At 43.3% G+C, this 22,214-nt stretch overlaps 4 protein-coding genes across 4 annotated transcripts; 2 read left to right on the forward strand and 2 right to left on the reverse strand.

Moving 5' to 3' along the window:
- Nucleotides 1-4,244: 4,244 nt before the first annotated feature.
- Nucleotides 4,245-12,038, reverse strand: LOC135629393 (AT-hook motif nuclear-localized protein 1-like). Its single transcript, XM_065136694.1, has 5 exons — nucleotides 11,220-12,038; nucleotides 10,208-10,275; nucleotides 8,756-8,887; nucleotides 5,415-5,576; nucleotides 4,245-4,847 (listed from the first exon to the last, which is right to left on the reverse strand). The coding sequence occupies exons 1-5, from the start codon at nucleotides 11,707-11,709 to the stop codon at nucleotides 4,557-4,559; spliced, it is 1,143 nt and encodes a 380-aa protein (XP_064992766.1). The 5' UTR covers nucleotides 11,710-12,038; the 3' UTR covers nucleotides 4,245-4,556.
- A 2,556-nt stretch (nucleotides 12,039-14,594) lies between these two features.
- Nucleotides 14,595-17,192, forward strand: LOC103993222 (AT-hook motif nuclear-localized protein 22-like). Its single transcript, XM_009413204.3, has 2 exons — nucleotides 14,595-15,956; nucleotides 16,169-17,192. The coding sequence occupies exon 2, from the start codon at nucleotides 16,191-16,193 to the stop codon at nucleotides 17,112-17,114; it is 924 nt and encodes a 307-aa protein (XP_009411479.2). The 5' UTR covers nucleotides 14,595-15,956; nucleotides 16,169-16,190; the 3' UTR covers nucleotides 17,115-17,192.
- Nucleotides 17,193-19,641: 2,449 nt separating this feature from the next.
- Nucleotides 19,642-20,267, forward strand: LOC103993214 (protein SMALL AUXIN UP-REGULATED RNA 51-like). Its single transcript, XM_009413192.3, has one exon. It carries the CDS (start codon nucleotides 19,720-19,722, stop codon nucleotides 20,038-20,040), a length of 321 nt encoding a protein of 106 aa, XP_009411467.2. The 5' UTR covers nucleotides 19,642-19,719; the 3' UTR covers nucleotides 20,041-20,267.
- Nucleotides 20,268-20,601: 334 nt separating this feature from the next.
- LOC135628642 (protein SMALL AUXIN UP-REGULATED RNA 12-like) lies at nucleotides 20,602-21,450 on the reverse strand. The gene has a single exon (XM_065135438.1). It carries the CDS (start codon nucleotides 21,368-21,370, stop codon nucleotides 20,876-20,878), a length of 495 nt encoding a protein of 164 aa, XP_064991510.1. The 5' UTR covers nucleotides 21,371-21,450; the 3' UTR covers nucleotides 20,602-20,875.
- Nucleotides 21,451-22,214: the final 764 nt, after the last annotated feature.

Raw genomic sequence — 22,214 nt, forward strand, 5'->3', positions numbered from 1 at the left:
ATACATCGATGTCATATGATATTTATAGAAGAAAAAAGAGAAAGTTTTCTTTGTCATTTATAATCAGAAATATAATCATAAGTTTTTTTTTCATCATAAAAGATAATCATAAGCTTTTGATCAGAAGAATTATTACAGGTTTTCTTCTTGTCCTTATGACTAGATATAAAAGCTTGTCTTTAATATAGATAAAGAAAACGATGGTGACTTTATCTTTTTAGACCATATGCGTCCGCATTTGCATACCTGGGGTTACTAACTAAGGCGTCGGAAGGACCAGATCGAAAAACCTATCTTGACATTGATCTTCGTATAGGTGGCACATCAAGAGCTCAACACTTCCACCTTAAAGACACCTCAAACAACCTTACGCATACAGGTCCAGATCACATCAAGCTGACCAAGACGTTAATAATTTTTGTTCTTAATATTTTGGTATTAGAAGAAGGATTCGATATCATAGCAACGTTTACCTACCAATCCTTTTAATAAATGACTGAACAAGGATGCCTTGCTCTCAATCCACAATACTTTCATTCAGAGGAGTAACAACCTAACTTTTCTACATGTTAATGGTGCTAGTCATATGTATCATGCAAGCTAATCACATAAGTAATGATACGTATGACTTGACATGTAGACTTTTTGCTTATTATATTTTTGACTTTTTATCACTTTATATTGACTATTGCATATATATATATATATATATATATATATATATATATATATATATATATATATATATATATATATATATATATATATATTATGATGTTCTTGAATCTGTGTAATGGGAGTCAGATCGTGATGAGATCACGATAATGAGACCGATTCGCCTTTAAACACAAATCGTAAATAATCTTGGTTATAGGTTACTCGAGAGGGACATCGAGATAACCGGACAAACTGGTGTGTTGTATACTCGTTCATATGATCGATGCAGTTGATCTCATAGTTGCTCGTGTGGGGACATTAGGATATAATACAGGTGCTTATTGGGGAATGAGTTCACTAATTAATTCGCTTACGGAATGTTGAATGGTTGATGATGCCTTATTGTCAGACAATGATTCCTTAGTCTTAGTGGTATATCTGGTCCTTAGACTTGAGACACCAAGGATGTCCTATATGAGTGCTCCACTCTTTGATACCAGACTTATAGGTTTGGATATCCCAAATATAGCACAGTCGATCATCAGGAGTGGCAGTCAACCTTACGAGGGCTATTGAGTGTCGATAGAGGATCATCAACTCTCGGTGTCATGAGAGGAATATCTCATGTGTTCTTACTCAGACAAATCTCTGGCCATGGTCATTCAGATTGAAAGAGAAAGAGTTCTCCGGGAGAATCCGATTAGAGCGAGACTCGAGTAAAAATCGTATGGGTCTGACAGCACCATGCCCGGTATACGATCTCTGGGATATTATATAAATGAGGAAATATAGGTACACGGTAACTGAAGACAGACTGGTCCAATGAATTGGATTCCACCTAGGGACTATGACGTAGTGGCCTAGTACATCCGCAGTCGATGAGTCGAGTAAATTATTATGAAGATAATAATTCATTGAGTCAGAAGGAGTTCTGACAAATATGACTCACCGCCAGCTCAATATTGAGCATAAAGGGTCACACATATATGATAGACATTGTCATGAGTAATGGTTCAGATATGAGATATCCGCTAGAGCCTCTATCTTATTGGATATCCAATAAACTCCTGAATTATTGGATCCTATGTATGAGATCCAATAAGAGCCCATGAGAGATTATTGGATAGAAATCTATTAATCTAAGAGGCTTGGGTAGTTGGATGGAGATCCAATACCCAATAGGACATGATCAATTAGAGTTAAGTTGAAGAGCATCGTTGCAGCCCGTTGCAGCCCTGTTGTGTGGATCATCGTTAGAGATGAGGGTGCTTGACCTCCTTCACCCTCTCCTAGAGATCTGCAGGGATTCAGGGATATATGATCTCTCTAGGTAACATAATCTATCTCATACGTGATTTTTTGTTTTACAGATTTTTGCACATTAATCTTCATACTACGACGAATATATCTTTGGGAATTGAGGATTTTATTTTATATTCTTCCGCTGTGCATGTGATGTCACCCCTAAGATTTCTCGACAGTGATATCAAAACCAGATTATTCGTGCAAAAATTGATTTTGAACTTCGTGTGTTGTGTTTTGGAAAAGCTTTTGACGTGACGTAAAAGCGAGAAAAGACAGTAACTGTTACTGCCGTTGCAAATGGCAACGCTGCCATCTGCGTGCAGGCTCTCAACCAACGGCCGACGGGTTGCTGTAGTGGCAGCCACCTGCACGCGGGCACTGCGCGCAGGCACGGTTGGCGAAATCGTAAGGACTTGCATGCAATGATACTATCAATTAGTTATCCATCCAAACCAAATTGATTATCCTCGAAAGCACATGGAATACCTTAGCATGAGTGTTCAGGGGTTAAGAAGGCGTCGACGATGGAGAGGACGCATTCTCCGGTGAAGGGTTTGTAAAGGGGAGATCAGGCTCGGCAAGGCGGAGGAACTACCCCCATTGCTCCACAACGTCAACGCTCGCATAGTCAATGCAAGTGAATAACTAGAAGGAGTTCGCCATCCCTTGTCTCTTTCTCTTTCTCCTCCTCACCTTTTTTCAGTATCTCACTCCTTGGCAACTACGAAGAATCACAACGATTAGAGCGATAGGAAATATACGTTGAGAAGGAAAAGAAGTATATCTTGGCAATTCGGCAAACTAGCAATGAAGGGTCAAGATCTTCTCTGAATGATACGTATTCTTCATTTGGAACCATTTGATTTCCATCGATCGACTACGATTATTATGTGCACGAACATAAACAACATGTAAGGTTTTTACCGCACATCATCCTCGCCCCATGATCGAGTGTCATCGTCGCTATTAGGAGCAAATCCTAGACCCTATTCGTTGGTAAACGAGGAATCCTTAATTAGATATGGATCTCAGGACATATATACCAGGAATCATATCATTTCATTTAAATAATTTTATAGATTCGTTGAGGGAAAAAAAGAAGGAAAAAAAAATCTCAACCGAGATAAGCAATGAAGATGACAAAATAAATCATGTATATCTTTTTGTCTAAAAATAAAAATTATTGTAATTGTATTCATTAATTGAAAATATAAAATAATTTTTTTTAGCAAAGGATAAAGGGTGAAGAACGCCTCTTCTTTCTTTTTTTGATTTTAAGGTATTTTACTTCAAAAAAGTCTATAATATTAATTTTTTAATCCAATGACGTCCCTATTTTTGTTTTTAACTTAGGGGTGTCCTTTTTTTTTCAACTTCAATGAAATAACCTAATCTTTTACTAAAATAACGTGATCATATATGTTATTTAAAATAATAATAATAATTAATTATAATAAATTTTTAAAAATAAAAATAATATTATTAAATCATGTCCTCGTGATTTTAAGATGAATACTATCATTTTTATTTTTTAAATAATTTTATAATAATTAATTATCAAAATTAAAAAAAAATTAATAATATATATGATCAAATCATTTAGGTAGAAATATGAGGATATTTTAATCCAAAACAAAAAACCTTGATAAAATATTAATATTATATTCGTTTTTCAGTAAAATACCTTTTATTCTGTGCCGCAAACCACATTCTTAGAATATATATATATATATATATATAGGCGGAAGCGACGGGGAGCGCCCGAGAAGCGGTAGCGCTGGAAGAAGGATGGTCTTCGTTTGCCTCACCGCTTTCTTCCTCGTTCTCGTCGTTTACCTTCTCCGGCTCAAACCACTACAAGCTTCCATCGGTGACTTCGTTCAAACCACCGCCGCCAGAAAGATCCAATATAGAAGTCCACTGTTGTTTATCTGACTCCTCTCCCGTTATTATTATTATTATCTTTTTTGCACTTGATTTCAAAGTCATATCTTGTTAAAATTGAAACAAATGAAGAATCTGTTGACAAATCTGCGATTAGAATCTTTTGACTATGTTGACAAATGAGGAGCCTATCATGAGTACATGCCTAGGAAAATCCAAATATTTCAAACAAAAATCCCTAGATATAATAAAAATCTACAGATATAATACAATTATGTATGTGTATGGATGAGTCTATCAAACACGTCAGGATTCATGCTAAATATAATACTAGCACGGAAATACTAATCTACTAACTCACAATCAACATGTCTATCAAGATCTGCTGCACAAGCTACGAAACCAAGCATCCACTCTGCTAATAGAATTAACTGACAGTAGCAATTGATGACCGTAAAGCAGGTGTTACAGCGTTAACACATCAGCTAGACAGCAAAATCTAAAGTTACGAACCCTACCAAACCCATGTATCCAACCATCTAAGTCCATTCATAACAAGAGTAAATGCATGCTAAGAATACAAACGTTAGAAGCTGAAGCTTGCAATCACGTGGAGGATGCTCTAACAATGTGGATAACTAGAGATCTGATCAGTGGAGATACCTCACAAAATGACACCCATGTCAGAGAGGAAAGAATGTTGTGTGGCTTCACCCTCCTGGCAAACCTATGTTGATATCCGTGGTGGAGTTACTAGAGCCAGGCACGGGGTGTAGGGAAGGAGCCCAATTTTCCACCTTGAACGAGGATGTAGTGGAAGGATTTGGCTTCCCCGTTACTGAACTGCTCAGTCCTTGCCCGCCACCAAATGCTTCCTCCATATCCGTGGTTGAATGTGGCATTGCAGCAGATGCCGGCGTAGATGCTGAACCAGTTTCTATTCTTGGCTTCTTTATTTTCTGCTCCATCTGAAAGCTTGGCAAGAAACTTCCCACCACAACCTAACAAAGAATAATATGGCGAACTGTGAACGAGCTTGAACACAAAATTTTTATAACCATAATTTTCACCTACTTAAATCATCCCTGATATTTGACTTGTAAAGTTCTGTTTTAAAAAATATAGAAAAAGAAAACATGCAAACATCCGCTTTTGGAAAAGACGACGTGGGAATGAATCGTGCATTATACAACAGCAAGAAGTGATGGGACATATCTGTCACAAGGATCTTTTCTCACCATTGAGCTAGATGGATATCTCTAGTTTAATTAAAAGCATTTGAATTTTTTTTTGTTTTTAGTAAGGTTTCTTATGTTACACTGAATTGCTCATTCCAGACTAGGAACTGGCATAGGTCGTGTAAATGGATCATGCTTTATAAAAGAGTTTGAAAAACAAAAGTAGATTTTCAGAAGCACTATTTTTGTTTTCAGCACAGAAGAACACTAAATGTCAAGGAAGCTAATTCAAATGGTCAATTAAACAATTTCAGCAACAACGAATCATAATATGGGCATCCAAATGAAAGGCTTCTATATCATGATAACTTCCAGGCATAAGCCCATTACCTGCACAGGACTAGCAGCAACCAAAAGACCAGCAACTCCTCCACCGACAACTCGGCCATCTGGACTTGCCAAAGAAACACTCAGGCCACCTGATCGGCTTCTTGTTCCTCCATTTTCAGTTGGCATAAAAGATCCAGATAAAGAGAGCAGTTCAAAACGGCCCTGTAATACAGCAGACTAGATATCATTATGCAGATTGTCATGTGGTACACACATCTGCCCACATCTACAACTCAACTTGCACTGGCACCCACCCTCTTTGCTGCTAAAAGCATTAGCGATATACCTAATCTAATAACAAATCCCAGTGTATCCCACAGATGGAATACAGCATCTAGTATCATGTAATTAGGTAGGTTACGAACCAAGACGTATTAACCCACAGGACCAAAATAATCCCAATGTATCTAAAGATGGGGTTTCGTTTTGTTAAAAAAAAAAATCCCAGATGAGTTCTAAAATCTTTAGCAAAAAGACCTAATCTAATAACAAATCCCAAAAGATCCATATTTAGAATGCAATATCTGGAATCATGTAAGAAGTAGGTCGAGAACCACAAGAACCAAGATTTATCATTAATTCATACGGCCAAAATAACTAGAGATAAAACTCTACTAAAAACAATAAAAGATAATATGACCGCTGTTGATTTAGCTAGGATACTATCTCACATGCCTCAACGGTGGAAAAAGAGTCATGTTGCCAACCTCAGAGTTGGGATATTATAGCTTAATGTTGTTGTTATAGTATAGAAGCAAAATAGGATGCTATTACAATTGGATCAGATATTGAACTAACAGAATCAACTCTCAAAATGAAAAATATATGTGTATATATACAACAAGAAAACCCAAATCAAAATTTGGCCACTTATATAGCTTGGCAACGCTTGCTAGTGCAAAACTTTTCTTCAGCTTGCATATATAAAATAGAATAATTTTTTAAAATCCACCCAGTTATGAAACCCAGAAACTACGAGAAGTGCCAATAAAGAATCAGATTAATCACCAATATCTAGTAAAAGTATGGCTTTTTCCTCAAACAAAAAATCGGCACCAAATTCAGAAAATCTTGTAGAAAATTTTAAGTAAAAAGATATTGGACGATTAAAGAAGTCTAACTTCACATTCATGTCAAGTAGATTCATCACCGTTGCACATAATAATCTTTACCCAAACTAGGAAAGGAAAACCAAAAACATAGATAGAAGTATACAAACAAGATACAAGTGAACACATAAAAAAAGAACAACATAATGTACTACTTATACCAAAAAACAAAGATATTTGATGTAGTATGTACTGTCAACCCTGATGCAAACAATGTTATACATAACTTTTAAAAAATATATGATTGTGTATTATGAACAAATAAGCACCTCTTCTGGGAAAAGCCCTAGCATGTACCATATTTAGCATAACAAAGCCAAGATAATAGTAATCATCATAACTATTATCATTGAGTTGCTATTATCATTCATAGCAACTCCACACAGCAGGAAAACATAAGAGTCCTGGCAAAATATTTGCATTGATTTGAAAAAAATGTTAAACCAATATCGTCCATCCGGTAATAGTAATCATCATAACCAACCAAAATTGACAAAAGATTATATCAACGACAATGTTAATAAATAGGGTATGATGCACTTATTTGACAAAGTACCTACATGTAAGCAACCGATAATGATTGATAGACAATACTGAAACCATTAGATTATTAAATTGATTTCCAGAAAAAGAAAAGGTTAATAGTAACCTTATATGCAATCAGGATTGTTAAATAGTGAGCTATCTCATATGTCCAATATAATTGTTTTAGTGAAACTACTAAAATTGATATGACAAACTTAACTATTGATCTGTAACTAATTTATTCAACAACTTGTTTCCCTATGAATTCTTAACATGACATCATGATCAGCATCTGCTGCTAATTATGATAGCATAGCAGCAGTACAACCAGATGTGAGCTGTCACTTTCATCTGGGGAGGTGCTGGGCTTAAGAAATAAAATGTTCTATGCCATTTGCACTTTAATCTTTGAAGCTGGCTCCAACAACAAACTATTTTATTCATTGCTGGAAGACAGATCATATGCTCATACAAGAGTCTCCTTTACTAGATGATGTAAGACTCCTTTCTCAAGGGTTCACTGCCCTTCTTTGAGTATGCTTCCAAAGCGCGAAGGAAAAAAGGCATGTACGTTCACTTTCTTATATAATGAATTTACATATCATGCTGAACACAGTTTTATTTTCTCAAAATTTATCTGTGAAGTAAATTAATTTAATGCTATTAATTATAGAACAGCAAAATATCATATCAGTTAATCTTATCTGCGAAAAGTATTATAATTATATAAAGTTCTTCCTAATCTAAATGCATTTAATGCGAGATCTTCGGAAAGCATGCACTCATGCTGCATAGGCAATTAAGATTTGCTATATTCAAATAATGTATCAGTTCAAATTGCATCCAAACTTCTAAGGATCTATATTACTGCCAAGACTTTTCTACAGTTAGCGGTCAAGACCAAGCATGTTAACAAGATTATGCCCCTCATTAATGCCTATTCATTCACCAGTATTAGGTGAGGTATAGAGAACATCCCAAAATGGAAAAAGTTTCATGTAATATATTGCATAATCTACAACCAGATATCAGTCAGGCATCAGGCATGATCATAAGAAACTGGTGACTGATGCTAAAGGCAAAATTAGTAAAAACAGGGACTTAATACAAAATCCTAAAAGATTAATTATCATAATTACCACCTTTTGAAATATTCCTAAAATCAGGAAGAGTCAAGAAGTGGTACCAAGGAGTAGCATCATATCAAAGTCACAAACAGCACGATGAACCAACAGATAAAAAACCACGTTCAATATTGATAAATTACAAGCAAGCAGTAATCTAAATTTCTTTTATCTTCAACATTTACCACTCAAAGAGTTTTGCATGAATATGTGCTGCTTAAGATTATCAATTAATTTATCATCAGAATACTGGTTTAACACTAAGTTGACAAGCTATCACACTAAATTCCTACTTTTGACTCAATGTTCACATAAAATACATCCTTGAGTTCATTTACCAATTTCTAGAGGGGCAAAAAATGAGAGAGTTCATTCAGCTACATCGTTAAGCAAACCTAAATATCTATGTTATTGTGATCACAATCATTTCTTCTAATATCACATGTCCTACTGGCTATTAGTATATCAGAACTAGGAAGATGGGCAAGGAGAGAGAACTGTTGGACCATTTCTCTAGTATTTAACAATTAAGCGGAACTTAGGAAATCATATAACATCCTACAATAAGAGGAGATACACGGACCTCATAAGTCAAAGTACCACCACTTGAATCAGGTTGACGTAGTGTAACATTAGAAATAACACCATTAGCAGATAAAATACAAATAGCTCGAGGCCCTTGTTGTGAAAATGATATAATTTTCATAGTAACATCCTGCAAACGTTATCAAATGTAAATTATAAGTAGATTATGAAATATTTAAAGGATTAGATACAGAAATGTACAACAGAAGGATTTATGACTTCATATTCAAGTAAAAGGATATCCCTGATTTTGAATTTTTTTCGGACTGATTTGAGAGAATCACAATATAAAACTTTTCAATTTATTTTATATGATTTGGAATTTAGGTAACGAGATCCAGAAAACAGAGAATCTAGCTCATTAAATAGCTCTGTGATCTGTACAAAAACAACACTTTTCTATATAAATTCAGTATATTCCTTAGAATCATTAGAAGTCCAAATTAAAGGATATAGATATGTTCTTTTCATATTAAACATGGTTAAAGAAGTGCATATCTGATTTAAAACCATGTGCATATCTTAATGCTGATTATAAATGGATCTAGATATGATTTCTCACTATAAGAAGTATACCCATTCTGTTTTCACCAATAATGCCAGAGAAATATTATTCTGTTCTTTCTCTGATTGGGTTAGCATTTATCAAAGACATTGATGTTGCTCTTTAAATGTCTTTAGCGCCAAATAGCTCTTTTGCAGTTCCATGTTCTATAGACAAATCTTACCAAGAGAACAAATGCCTCAACTTCAAGAAGATAAATTAACGACAGCAAATGTAAAGGACGGCAGCCAGAGCAAGCCAACAGTGGGACCACGGAGACAAACACTGGCCCACCCTTGCTTTGGCTTTAGCTTTTTTCGAGGCCTCGTAAAAGCCATGAGTGAAACTGTAACCAGCATATAGAGATCTAAATTACAATTTGTTGGCTCCGATCATGTGGGACCACTTTTAACCACAAAGCATCAGGCCACATCCATAAGAATAAAAAGGCGAAAAATAAGGTGTATTTTTTATTCTTTTTGTTGGTTTCAAGCAGATGTCCAACAAAAGATCTGCAAGATAGAATGTATCCAAGAGGGCCTTTCACATGCTTCTAATCGGTTTCCATGGAAGATCTTGCATAGATTTCAGCTGAAAATTTTACCCATGTTGTACATTTCTATCCTCTTAGTCAGATTTTATCAGCATCTATGATGAAGCCAGACAACAAATGAGCTTCCTTAAAGTTCTGATCATTGAAGTTCTCAGTATTTTTCACCAAAGATGTTTACAAGTTGAGTCTACCTCATACCACTCAATTTCCAAAGCCTACCGGCCTTAGCATATTACAAAAAAGCCCAACACACTTAACTCTAAAATTAATTATAACATGCAGTATGATAAAGAATTTTCACAATAATGGATTACAGCTACCGAAAATTTTATGCTAGGTGTAAGTAAGCAAACCTCGCCAGCAGCAACATTAATGACATGAGGTGTGAAATTTGCACCAGCAGAGCAAGCTACCATCTCTCCTGCAATGTATAATTCAGATAACTAGAGATTTTATAGTAAACCTCTGCAGCCTAACCTAAATCGAGTTTGCAAAGAAAAAAAAGGGATTCAAAATAATGGGTACTCTCAAGGCAAATTGAGGAAAAAGTGACACCATATATGGTTGAACATTTCAGCTAGCAAAAACTGTAGCTAATTAGTCCTTAGATTTAGCAGAGATGAGACAAGGGACTGCAATACATAGATCTAGCAGTCACATTATTTTACCACATGAAATCATGCCAAAGACACTAGGTTTACCATGAAGATGGACAGTAAGGGGTTCTGCTGCTAACAAAAATAGCAGTCAGACTGCATCCAGCATGTGATGTCTACAGCTGCCAGCACATCCCTTATCCAGACAATGTCTTCCAGTTGGAGAAGGATGCAACCCCACACCTGTTCTTATTCTCCAGTTTCTCAGAACCAGCATGACAGAGACCACAAAACTACAAGCCCTAGTTAAAAGGGGGATCATTGAGGTTGAGGTTCCCAATTTCCCAACCCAACCCCACAAAACTTCGCTTTCCCTACCAGGTACAACAGCAGATCTGCAGAAAGAGATCAGGTTGCGTGGTCCCCTGGCATATCTCAAAGGCTTGGTTCTTGAAGAACAAGCTGACAGCTACCACCAAAAATTAACTCTGATGAAAAGGAACACAGACAGAGGGGAGACCATTCCGGGATCCACAGACTCGCTCATCATCAACCGACCTCCATGAGAACCAAAGGACGACCCGCACGAATCGGCAACAGCAGACAGAAATGTCAACACACGCGAAAAAGAGAGAAGGAAACAAGAAACCGTCAACTAGATCCTAAATAATCACAGGGAATAACATCAGTGGGCGTTGGATTTGTGTTCGAGAAATAGCAAACGTGATTACAGATGAAAAAGAACAGGCAGTACAGGGATGAGGAATACCTAAAGGCTCCGACTCGAGTCCGTACTGCAGTGTCTTGCTCACCAAACCCACTGGCCGCCCTCTACCCCGTTTCATCGCCGCCCCCACCGCGGCCGCCGACGTGTACTGGACGCCGGCCGGCACAGACGCCGAGATCGGCATCGGGTTCAGCGGCCGCAGCAGGCTCCCGTCCGGCCCGTACTTCCTCGGCCGCCCCCTCTTCTTCTTCATCGGCTCCGCCGCCACCAACCCGACAACCGCCGCCGCCACCGCCTCCGGCACGGCCGCGGCCGGCCCGACCACCACTCCCGCCGGCTCAGCCACCGGTGGTGCCGCCACCACCGCCGGTGAAGCAGAAGCAGCAACCGCCGCTGGCGCCATCCCGCCGATCTCGCTAGCAGGCTTCTCCTCCCTCACCAACCCTGCCGTCAGAGGCGAGGACGGAGGCCGGTAGCTTCCGGACCCCTCGACCGCCGCCGGAGAAGGTACGGCTCCTTCCCTGCCCTCCATGCATAGATGAACCTCAACAAACCCTAAAAGCACTCGCAAACTAGTCGCCTCAACTCGCCCACTCGCAAACCGGAAGGAGCTCCTCCTCCCGCCGGGTTCCGACCGCTAGGGTTTTCTCCAGCCCCTCGCCGTCGGACTTCACCACCACCAGCTCCGCCGCAACGATAATTAAACCCAACAAAAAAAGAAAACCAACTCTAGAAAATATCTCTCCTTCACCAATTTCTCTCGCCTTCTTCGATCCTGATCGAAGTGGAGTAACAACTGATTCAGACAACACCACCAACAACAAGAAGCAGAAAGAACAGTGTAAGAAAAAGAAAGAGAGAGAGAGAGAGAGAGTGGAAATTAGTAGATAACTCGATTATTTAAATGCGGGACGCTACAAAAATCGAAATATGCTGCTGCAGGAAAGGCAAATACTAATTTCTTATTGTGGAGGTGAATGGGTTATTCTAAGGAAAGAGATGGGTAGAATCGGAATATAAAACCATTAGTGCTTTTTATTTGAATTGTTTTTATTTAGGGTCTTATTTTACTCCCTTGTATGATTTCGCTTTGAAAGTCGTGCGAGGTAAAATGCCACTGCTCATGCAAGGAATTACGGAATTGGTCCTGGTCATGGCCAGCGTACCCTCGCTCGTGTTGGGAGTCGCGACCTGTGGAGTCAAAAGGAATTTGATTATAATTATTTTTTTGAATTATTATAAAGAGAAGAGTTCTTTAGATATGTGCATATGATTCAACAGTGTCTTCTGCTGCAGCTCAATTAGATCCATGACTAAGCGTGAGAGACGAAAGAGCGGACATGGAATGGCATGCATGCTAAGGAAGACAGAGGCGGAGGACGCGGATGGCAGCGGTCGGCTGCATGGGGTGGTCAACGTGGTGTTGGAAGATGCCTGGAAGCAGACTGAACCAGCCATGAAAGGTTTCAGGAACGATGTGGATCCTGAGGGACCAAATCATGGTGGGACGCGTACTTGAGGCCACATCACCCGAGAAACTTCCCCTGGGTGATTCCGTCAGCCTGAGCATGGGACGAGGGAATCAAAGGTGACCAATACGAAAGAGCTTCCGCCTCTCGTCAGGAGTTGACCCGAAGGCATTGGATATATATAGATTGGAGGATTGTGTCGCCTCTCACCGGTGACCTCTAAAGAACACTCGCATGCATAAAGACAGGAAGGCATCTCCCCACCACGAGAAGATCCCCTTCCAACTCTTGCTGAGTACACAGTGAGTTACACTCTCCCACGTCTGGAAACGAGAGAGAGAGAGAGAGCGGGGGAGGAGCGGCACTGCTGTCTTGCTTTGATGAAAAGACTGCAAAAGAATGCTGCAGTGTGACTGCTACAGTAGGAAAAAGGAAGCTAAAGGCGAAAGGATGACTGCTTGTTCTCCAGCGGCAGGCATGCATGCATGCATGTGCCAGACAATAAATAAGAAAGTTAAAGTGCGGTGGATGCAGGAAAAGAATGTGGTGAGCATCAAAAGCCAAGAGAAACGAAGAAGAAAGAAAGGAAGAAAGAAAGGCGGGGCGAGTCCGGACGAAGAACAGCTCAGCGAGAGCGGCTGCTCCGCCGGGCCTCGCGGCACGTCAGGCGCCGAGGCGAAAGCCGTGCCCGCCTCTGGTGGTTTAGAATCTTTTCTTGTATATAAAGATGATGAGCTATTAATTTAAATTTAGGCTCCACGAATAAGACTTTGATCCATCCACGTTGTTACGATTTATCATTGAACTGGTTCAGATGGAAAGTTGGCTGAGCATGATTACTTCTCAGCACACAAGGAGCTTCAACGATAATGTCGGGAAAAAGAACATCGGAGAATATCCTGGAACACTGTTGATGATGTGTTCAATACTTATCCACTGCAATCTTCAGTTCTTGGTTTCTTGTGTGTTCGATTTTTAATTTTGTTATCAATGTTTTTATTTCATATTTTCACTTAGAAAATATTTTTAATTGTGTGATATTACGTGAAGAAAAAAATAATGGTAAATTGGAAATGTAATGTCTTTAGTTTGTTTATTTTTTATTCGATGATAATAAAACATTGGACATGTATATTTACTTTCAATATTCTTTTTTGTGTTATCCTTTTTCATATATAATAACGATGGATATCCGTATATTCACTTCATTTTGTTTTTCGTTGTATAGATCAGTTTAAACGAGTATCGCTCGAGTATCGTATAACTTAGGTAATCCTAGTTAGGAGGTCTTATGTAGTTGGATCGGACTATTTAAGGTCAATGCCTTCTTATTCTTCTCTCTCTCTCTAAGAGAAGGTACAATTTGGCGGCCCATCTATGAGTTAATTTGGAGAAAGATTAATAAACATAGATTTGGACGCAAATTTGTATGCCATTGATCATACTTTTGAAAGATTCCAGATGTAAATTGGAAGATGGCCCAAGACATCAAATTGAGTAAATAGATTGCATGGTTGGACCTCGAAGACTCTCCTTCCCGTTGCCATATGATTGACTACATGAATCTTTTTCTTGTCGTGGAGCTAATAAGGCTATTTTAATGGAGACTCTCCGGTCCCATCCGGTGCAAGCCAGTGGTCGATGCAGGAGCTGCGACACAAGCAGCAGCAGGCGAGGGAGGGGAAGGTGGAAGGATGAGTCCAAAGCCATCTCCATCACTCACATGGATTCTCTGTCCGTGGCTGGCAATAAAATAGCTCCCGCGATGCTCGCTGATGCATACAATAGTTTAAGCTAGCGCTAGCTGGTTGCAGAAGAAGAGCTTCGTGATCTGGTCTTCTCATGGAGGTTGAGGTGCAGCTCTCATGGCCGGCCTGCCTGCCTCCGCCTCTCAAAGTGGACTTTGTCGAGTGCGAAAAGCAGAGCGGATTCGAGGCAGTCGTTGGTGCCGTTCACATGGCGTCGGCGGCTTCCTCCCGGTGGTCCACCTGGGTTCAGCTCGGTGCACGCACGAACGCATGCTTCATTAGTTTATGGGACAATGGACGTTGATGCAGCATCCTCACTGCATTAAAGGATTCCATTCAAAATGGATGGTTGATTCTCCTCACTGCCTTTCCTGTATATCCTCTCTCGGACGCAATTGACACGGTAAGTCGTAATCCTTCTCCGTCTCCGTCTCCGTCAACATCAACACGTCCACCGCTTTGCGCACTGCTTCCTCCATGTCTGGCCACATGACTCACGTGGAGCTTTACGACACTGCTTCCTCCATCTATCTTTTCCGGCTTTAATATTCGTGCGGCGCGAGCGGGCCTCGGCGACCGCGTCGACCGTGACCGACGGGGGGAGCAAAGAACAGCAGCGGGGTGCGGGATCTGCCACCTGAGATGGAGGCTCCGGGTACCACATCTACCAAAGCTCCGCGTGCACCGACGCCGGTCTCCGGCTTCCGAGCTGTGGTTGAGACGTCATGGCCGCCAAGAGATGGGAGGCAGGGGAAGGGTGGTGGGCGCCACCGCCAATAATGGTGGTCCTCCTAAGATTCCAGGCCTCGCCCCCGCTCCTCCACAGCTACAACTCCCGACCACCTCTGCCGCTTATTGCCATACCGTGGTAAGGGCGCCACATGCGTCCTCCTGCCCCTGGTTGTCTCGACAATGACGAAAAGGCCCCCATGGCGGGTGATTAGCAGAGAGTACGACGGGGCGAAGCACGCGTGCAACGGAAAGGGTAGGAACGTAAACGCAGTTCGAGGGTTTGGGGTGGGTGCGCCATTGAATGATTGGCCTGCAGCTAGCAACGACAGCATCTCTGATCTCATCTGACGTCGACGTTGCTGACCATGCGCTCGATTAAACCTCCCATGAAACGTCGTCGGACTTCGGCTCGATAAGAACAAGAGAGGGAGAGACGGAGCCTTCTCACTCGGGCGAACAGGTTGAACAGGAGGCAGCAGCAGATGGTTGTGAGGGAGAGAGAGAGAGAGGGCCGTAGGGTTGTTGGGAGAGGGGAATAAAGGGGAACGATCGATCGTTGTTGTGCTACCGGAGCCCTATCATGTATTCATCTTCTTCCTTCCTTTGACCTACCCAAACGCTGAATCAATCCCTAAACGAATCACGAGCCCACAAGATAGGCGTCCCTCGTCTTCCTCCTGAAACCCTTCCGGTAGCAACAATTGCAGCTACATATACCCAATTTACCAGGAAGAGAATGAGCACAGATGGAAGAGATGGGTGAGTTGGGATTAGCCGCTTGTTTTCGCTCCCGCTCTCCACGTAGCAGCGCTCCGATTGCGTGCTAGAAGGTGAGAGCGAACAGAAAAGAGGCGACTGACAGAGACGGCCGCCTTAGCTTCTTTCTTTTCCTTCTTTTTCCGTCTCTCTGTCTCTCTCTCGTATCGCCTTCATTCTTCTATCGCATCTTTTACTTTTCCTTCCTTCTTCGTGGCCTGCTGCGTTCTTCTTTTGCACCGCTTCGATTCCTACGTCCCGTCCAAGTTGTGTTGGGTTTGTGCAGAAGGGGAGCTATTGCACAGGTAATGGATCCGATGACAGCATCCACGCATGGCTATCATCTCCCTCCCTTCCGCAGTCGTGACTTCCACCGTCTCCACCATCCGCCGCAACTCCAACCCTTCCAACCGCAGCAGCAGCAGCCCAAGATGGACGAAGAGCAGAGCAGCCTCCGTCATGGCAACAAACGTGACAACGATGACAGCAGCAGCAGCAACAACAATTCGAACAGCGCTGACGGAAAGCAGCTGGCGCCTTTGGCAACCCCCGGCAACGGTGGTGCAGAGGGCCGGGAGATCATTCGCAAGCCACGTGGCCGCCCGCCAGGATCGAAGAACAAACCGAAGCCACCGATCATCATCACGCGAGAAAGCGCCAATGCGCTACTGTCCCACGTGATGGAGATCGCCGACGGATACGACATCTGCGAGAGCGTCGCCACCTTCGCGTGCCGCAGGCAGCGAGGAGTCTGCGTCCTCAGCGGCAGCGGCACTGTCACCAACGTCACTCTCCACCAATCGGCCTCCCCCGGCGCCGTCGTCACTCTCCACGGCCGGTTCGAGATCCTCTCCCTCTCCGGATCCTTCCTGCCACCGCCCGCCCCGCCGGCTGCCACGGGCCTAGCCATCTACTTGGCGGGGGGCCAGGGCCAGGTCGTTGGAGGGAGCGTGGTCGGGCCACTCATAGCATCGGGTCCCGTCATTATAATCGCGGCTTCATTCGGCACCGCCGCCTACGAGCAGCTCCCTCTCGCGGCAGAGGAGGGTCTACAATTGCAGGGCACACTTGGATCGCCGGATCTGATTGGCCAGTCGCCGCCGCCGCAGCTGCTGCCGCCTGACCCAAACAATCTGCTCTTCCACAGCCTGCCGCCAAACTTACTCAACAACGTGCAGGTGCCGGCCGATGCTCATGGATGGGACGGCAGCGGACACCCTCCGCCGTATTAATTCGACTAAAATTAACACTCGATTAGTATTTCTTCTTGTCTCAGCTGAATTGTCTTCAAATGGTGTTCGTTCTCGTTACTTTGACTCATCATCCTTGTGCCAGTGGAAGAATAGCTCGTACAGATGTAGACAAACCAGCTACGTACATCTTCTGTTCTGTCGACTCTGTTCATCTCCTTAAATCGACTAACTTCTGCTTCCCTAAATTAAGAAGGTTAAGTGGGAAAGAAAGGATTCAGCAGCGTACATGACCTCCAGGCTTGTCCTTTAGCTGCATGGGTTGTTGCACACCACTGACCAGTCTCAGCTCCCAAAGCTCTCTCCCTCAGCAGCGGCAGCATTCTCATTGACACTGCTTTTGGAGGCTGGGGACTTGGAGCAAGGAGGAGTAATGACGGACTGCAGTGCACGTGAACCGTGCAGAAGAATCTCCTTCTCGAGGCAACACAGTTAACCTGATAACAAGGCAGGCGTGAATCAAAGAGGGGGTGAAGTTACTGTGCCTCTCAGGGAGTCAGGATAAGGTTTTCAGAAGCTGCAGCACGCAGAGGATGATATGGTTATCCCTGTGTATACCTTGATGATGCAGTAACTGGAAGGTACTAAAATATAAATATAATGATATGCATACTAAAATATTTCATGTATCATACTAAAATATTAACCTTATTGAACTTATCCCACTAATTCAAAAATACCTAAATTTAAATGAATAATAGCACACATGTAGCCTTCTCCTCCTCCTCCTCCTCCTCTTCTGGCATACAGGCTCCTGGCCTGATCCAAAGAAGCCTACAACCTCACTGGAAGCAACCATAGCCCAGCTTCTTAAATATGAATGAGAATAATACAAACAAGAACACCATCAGTGCATTCGAAGATGGTTTGGGAAGGCCGGAATTATGTAGCCCGATGACTATTTTAGTCGGTTATCTTACCTCTCCATATGCTTCATATCCTTTCGAATCGACTATAACTAATGAAATGTGTTCTTGCTGTACCTCTCAAATCCATCTCGGAACATGTCGAGCAGTCAGGAGCTTCTTCCTTGCATGGAGCCCGATGACCTGCGAGTGATCAATGAAAGCCTCATGATCTGCTTCCGATGAGTGATCCTTGTAGGACTTTCTCCCACTTCCTTACCTGTTGCGTAGTCTAAGCATGTGAACTATAGGATGTACGTGAAGGAGAGGACATGGGTTCATGTGCTGTTGCTAGATATGTGGCCAGACATCATGTTGTGTTGTTGGTGGTGTTCCTCAGCTGTTCGATGTCAAGTTCAACGAATCCGGAGTCGGATGTGTCTGGATCAAACCTCACATCCTGCGCCACCGGGAGAAGACCGAGGGCTGAAGATGGATGGTTGATTCCATTGGAGGCAGCTGAATCGACGGCATGTCTGCAAACCTGTAAATGCCATTTACGCATGAAACTGCAGAAGATGAAAACAGCTTAGCAACTTATGCTTGCCAGAGGGATGACGGGGAGGCGGCAAGCCATGTGGAAATGCTCTCCTGTACTTTCAATCATCATTTACTTCCTTCCTGGTAAATAACAATGATCTTGATGGGTCCACGAGAATCTAAGGCGTTTTGTGGAAAGATAAGAAGTTGGATTGCTATGATCTTTGTGGGACCATCCTCAGTACCTGGTTACGAAACTAGGAGCAATAGTAACATGGCACTCATGTGCATTGCAGAAATGTGTGGTCACCATCATCACAATTACCTGATACATCTCCAGGTCATGGCTATTCTGCATTCCTTGGGTGACTGATTGATCACGTAAACTATCACTTCTGCGAATATAAGGTTTATTTGGGTGGTGATATGATGACATTGATGCTTGGCTCAGTACTACTGCAGCAGATAAAAAGTTTGAGGAAGTGGAGCAAAGCAGGAAGTGTTCCTCATCTTGCATAAAGCATAGCAGATGAGTCTGGCCGCTAAATAGCATTCAAGAACAGACAGTGGGACAAGACACCACATGGTTTCTTCTGCATGCGGAAGCCATGATGATACCAAACCAAACATCATGGCAGAAGGACTTGTTGGTCTTGAGAAGCTCAAGAGATCGTGTCCTATGCTGCAAATGGACCGTTCAAATGGAGAGGAGCAGTGGCCTCAGCAGTCTTTGTAGGGTCCTGTCAGGAACAGTTGCGAGCTGAAATGTAAGTTGTCGAGCATGTTTCTTCGTGTGAACTATGATCACCTGCATGCGCAGATGCAGAGAAGCCAACTAGTGGGAAGTTCTGTGCTCAACCTTTACAGGATTGCTTAGGCAGGAGAATCTAGACATGATCCAATGCGTCTTGAGATGTAAGATTGACTAGACATGGATCTCGATGTCGGATTTTTCGGGTATCACTTTCCTTTTTGGCTTTAAAGGTGAAGGGCGGGCCATGGCTGTCCATGGCGAGGTCAGCAGAGCCACGAGCCGCATCGGCCCCGCATGTCTTCTCGCAGAGTCTCGCTGCTGGCATAAATAGCATCCCCACCTTACCGCCACTCTACAATTCCCACAGCTCAACCACACTTCCTCTCCTTCTCCTGCTGCTACTCCTCGTCTCTCGAACGCACGCAGACAAGAAAGCAAGGAAGAGAACATGGCGGTGAAGAAGCAGAACAAGGTGGGCCAGACTGCGGTGCTGAAGCAGATACTGAAGCGGTGTTCGAGCTTAGGGAGGGAGGGCAAGAAGGAGGAGGAGGAGGAAGGGCTGCCCGTGGACGTGCCCAGGGGCCACTTCGTCGTCTACGTCGGCGACAACCGGAGCCGCTTCATCGTGCCCATCTCCTACCTGGCCCGCCCCGAGTTCCAGAGCCTCCTCCGCCAGGCCGAGGACGAGTTCGGCTTCCACCATCATATGGGCCTCACCATCCCCTGCGACGAGGTGGCCTTCCGCTCCCTCACCTCCGTCCTCACCTGAAGTCCAACACCACCTCTCCTCCATCATCTTCTTCACGTGAATTCCCATGTTAGATTAGCTGGGAAGGATTAGTGTGTATAGTGCAGGGAGTGTTCTTCCCACCCTCCTTCACTGTTGAGTTCTAATTTGCCGAAGAGAAACAGGAAAAGCTGCTTCTCTGTTAATTTATGTCTCTCTCTCTCTCTCTCTCTCTCTCTCTCTCTCTCTCGATGTGTATATTTATAGCAAAGACCCAATAATTTCTGGAGATCAAAATCTAGTGTTAAATGCTAATATGAATTTACCATGGTTAATAATAAGTATTTTTGGATTTCATAATTTAAACCAGTTGCTTGTTTGGATAATAAATCAAGTATAATAAATCAAGCTTGTTTGGATACATTGTCCTCGACATGCACATGACATGTCCCTCACATGCATCACCATTCATGCCATCGCCACCCATTAATATGATACGCCTATTCAATATAAATCCCATATATAATTCTTATTATATATATATATATAATAATAATAATAATAATAATAATAATAATAATAATAATGAGAGTCCACTTGAGTGGCATGACAATGATTAATCACAATAATATCTACAAGACAAAGAAAGAGAGGGAAGACAGACTGAATGAAGAATGCTTCAGCCCTTCTGAGTTTGTGCGGAAAGAACGACTCGGACGACTCGGCGTGTTAATGAATGCTCGCTAACTCGGTGATCCGATTCGACAAAGGGATGACTCGGCTGCTGAACCGCTTCTTCGCCATCTCTCTTCTCGATCATGATCACTTCGTCGCTCCTCCTCCTGCTGCAAACACACTGTGCGTGCGTTTTAGTTCATCAGACGGGCTTGTCGGCGATGCAGTGGGCGTGCAGAAGCGGCATCGAATCGGCAGCGTGCAGCCACCGGCCGACATCGCAGCAACAGGAGGAGGAAGGGATGTCGTGGGAGAGCTTCGTGAGGTGCTCGAGAGTGTTGTGGGTGAACCTCGAGGATGAGGAAGAGACGAGGCGGAGGACGTCCTCGAAGAGGGCCTCGTCGCAGGGGAGGGAGAGGGGGCCGGGGCGGGAGGAGAAGCCGAACTCCTCCTCGGCCTGGCGGAGCAGCTCCCGGAACGCGGGATGGTTGAGGTGCGACGCCCGCACCACGAACCGCCGGGAGCTGCTCCCCACGCACACCGCCACGTGCCCTGCTGGCACGTCCGAGGCCGCCCCCGCCCCTCCGCGCCCCCTCCTTAACGCCTCCACCGCCGCGGCCCTCAGCCTCCACCGCCGCAGCATCTGCCGCAGCCACACTATGTGGCGGATCTTGCTGCATTTCCCCATTCCTCCCATCTCTCTGTATCTCTCGGCTGGTGAGGTGAGAATCGGGGAGGGAGGGGGAGAGCGAAGTGGCGAGAGCGGGTTTTATAAGTGATGAGCTACAGAATGCCCCTACTGTTTATACTATTATCTCCGCGTGCAAAGGAAACGAAAGGTAAAGAGGAGTGTGCTATCAATGAGAAGAACACATCTTAAGAGAGAGAGAGAGAGAGCGAGAGAGAGTAGAAGTCGTTTACTGACAGATTCAACGTAAAGCAGGCCGTCAATCTATATATCCTCTCATCTCGGACACCATCACGTTGACGTTTACTTAAATTAGGAAACATTGATCTCTTTACTGCAGCGTATTCTTCTTAATTCCCTGCTTTGTCCGAGCGAGAAGAGGAAGAAGAAGGTGGCAGGATGGTAATACGTGTGCACGGCGCGGCGCGGCGCGAAGGAGGCACAGCAGCATGTGCCAAGACCCTGCGCGGCCCTGACGTGCATGGACGAGGAGAGATCCTTTCGGCTGATAGCAAAACGTGGAGTGGAGCAGAGCAAGCGACGATGCTACAACAGATACCCCGCCCACCCATGTGCACCTGACGCCGATCTACCTTCTTCATGTCTTGGACCAACGTTCGTTATGGAGATTACTGTCTTGAATGAGTTTTCCTTCGGTAGAATGACAGGCAGCACTTGGTTTTGGAGCAGCCCCCTGATTCATGGAAGCTGGAAAACTTGGCTCCAAGGAGCTACAACCCTGCATGCATGCAGCACGCAGGGTTGGCCTCAGCCATCATCGATCGTTGTTGGTCGAGGTAACAGATAGCAGCAGCTCGGTAAAAAAATGATGGAAGACAGGATAACAAGGTGA

The sequence above is a fragment of the Musa acuminata genome, chromosome BXJ3-1, assembly GCF_036884655.1.
Source record: "Musa acuminata AAA Group cultivar baxijiao chromosome BXJ3-1, Cavendish_Baxijiao_AAA, whole genome shotgun sequence".
Taxonomy (NCBI): Eukaryota; Viridiplantae; Streptophyta; class Magnoliopsida; order Zingiberales; family Musaceae; genus Musa; species Musa acuminata.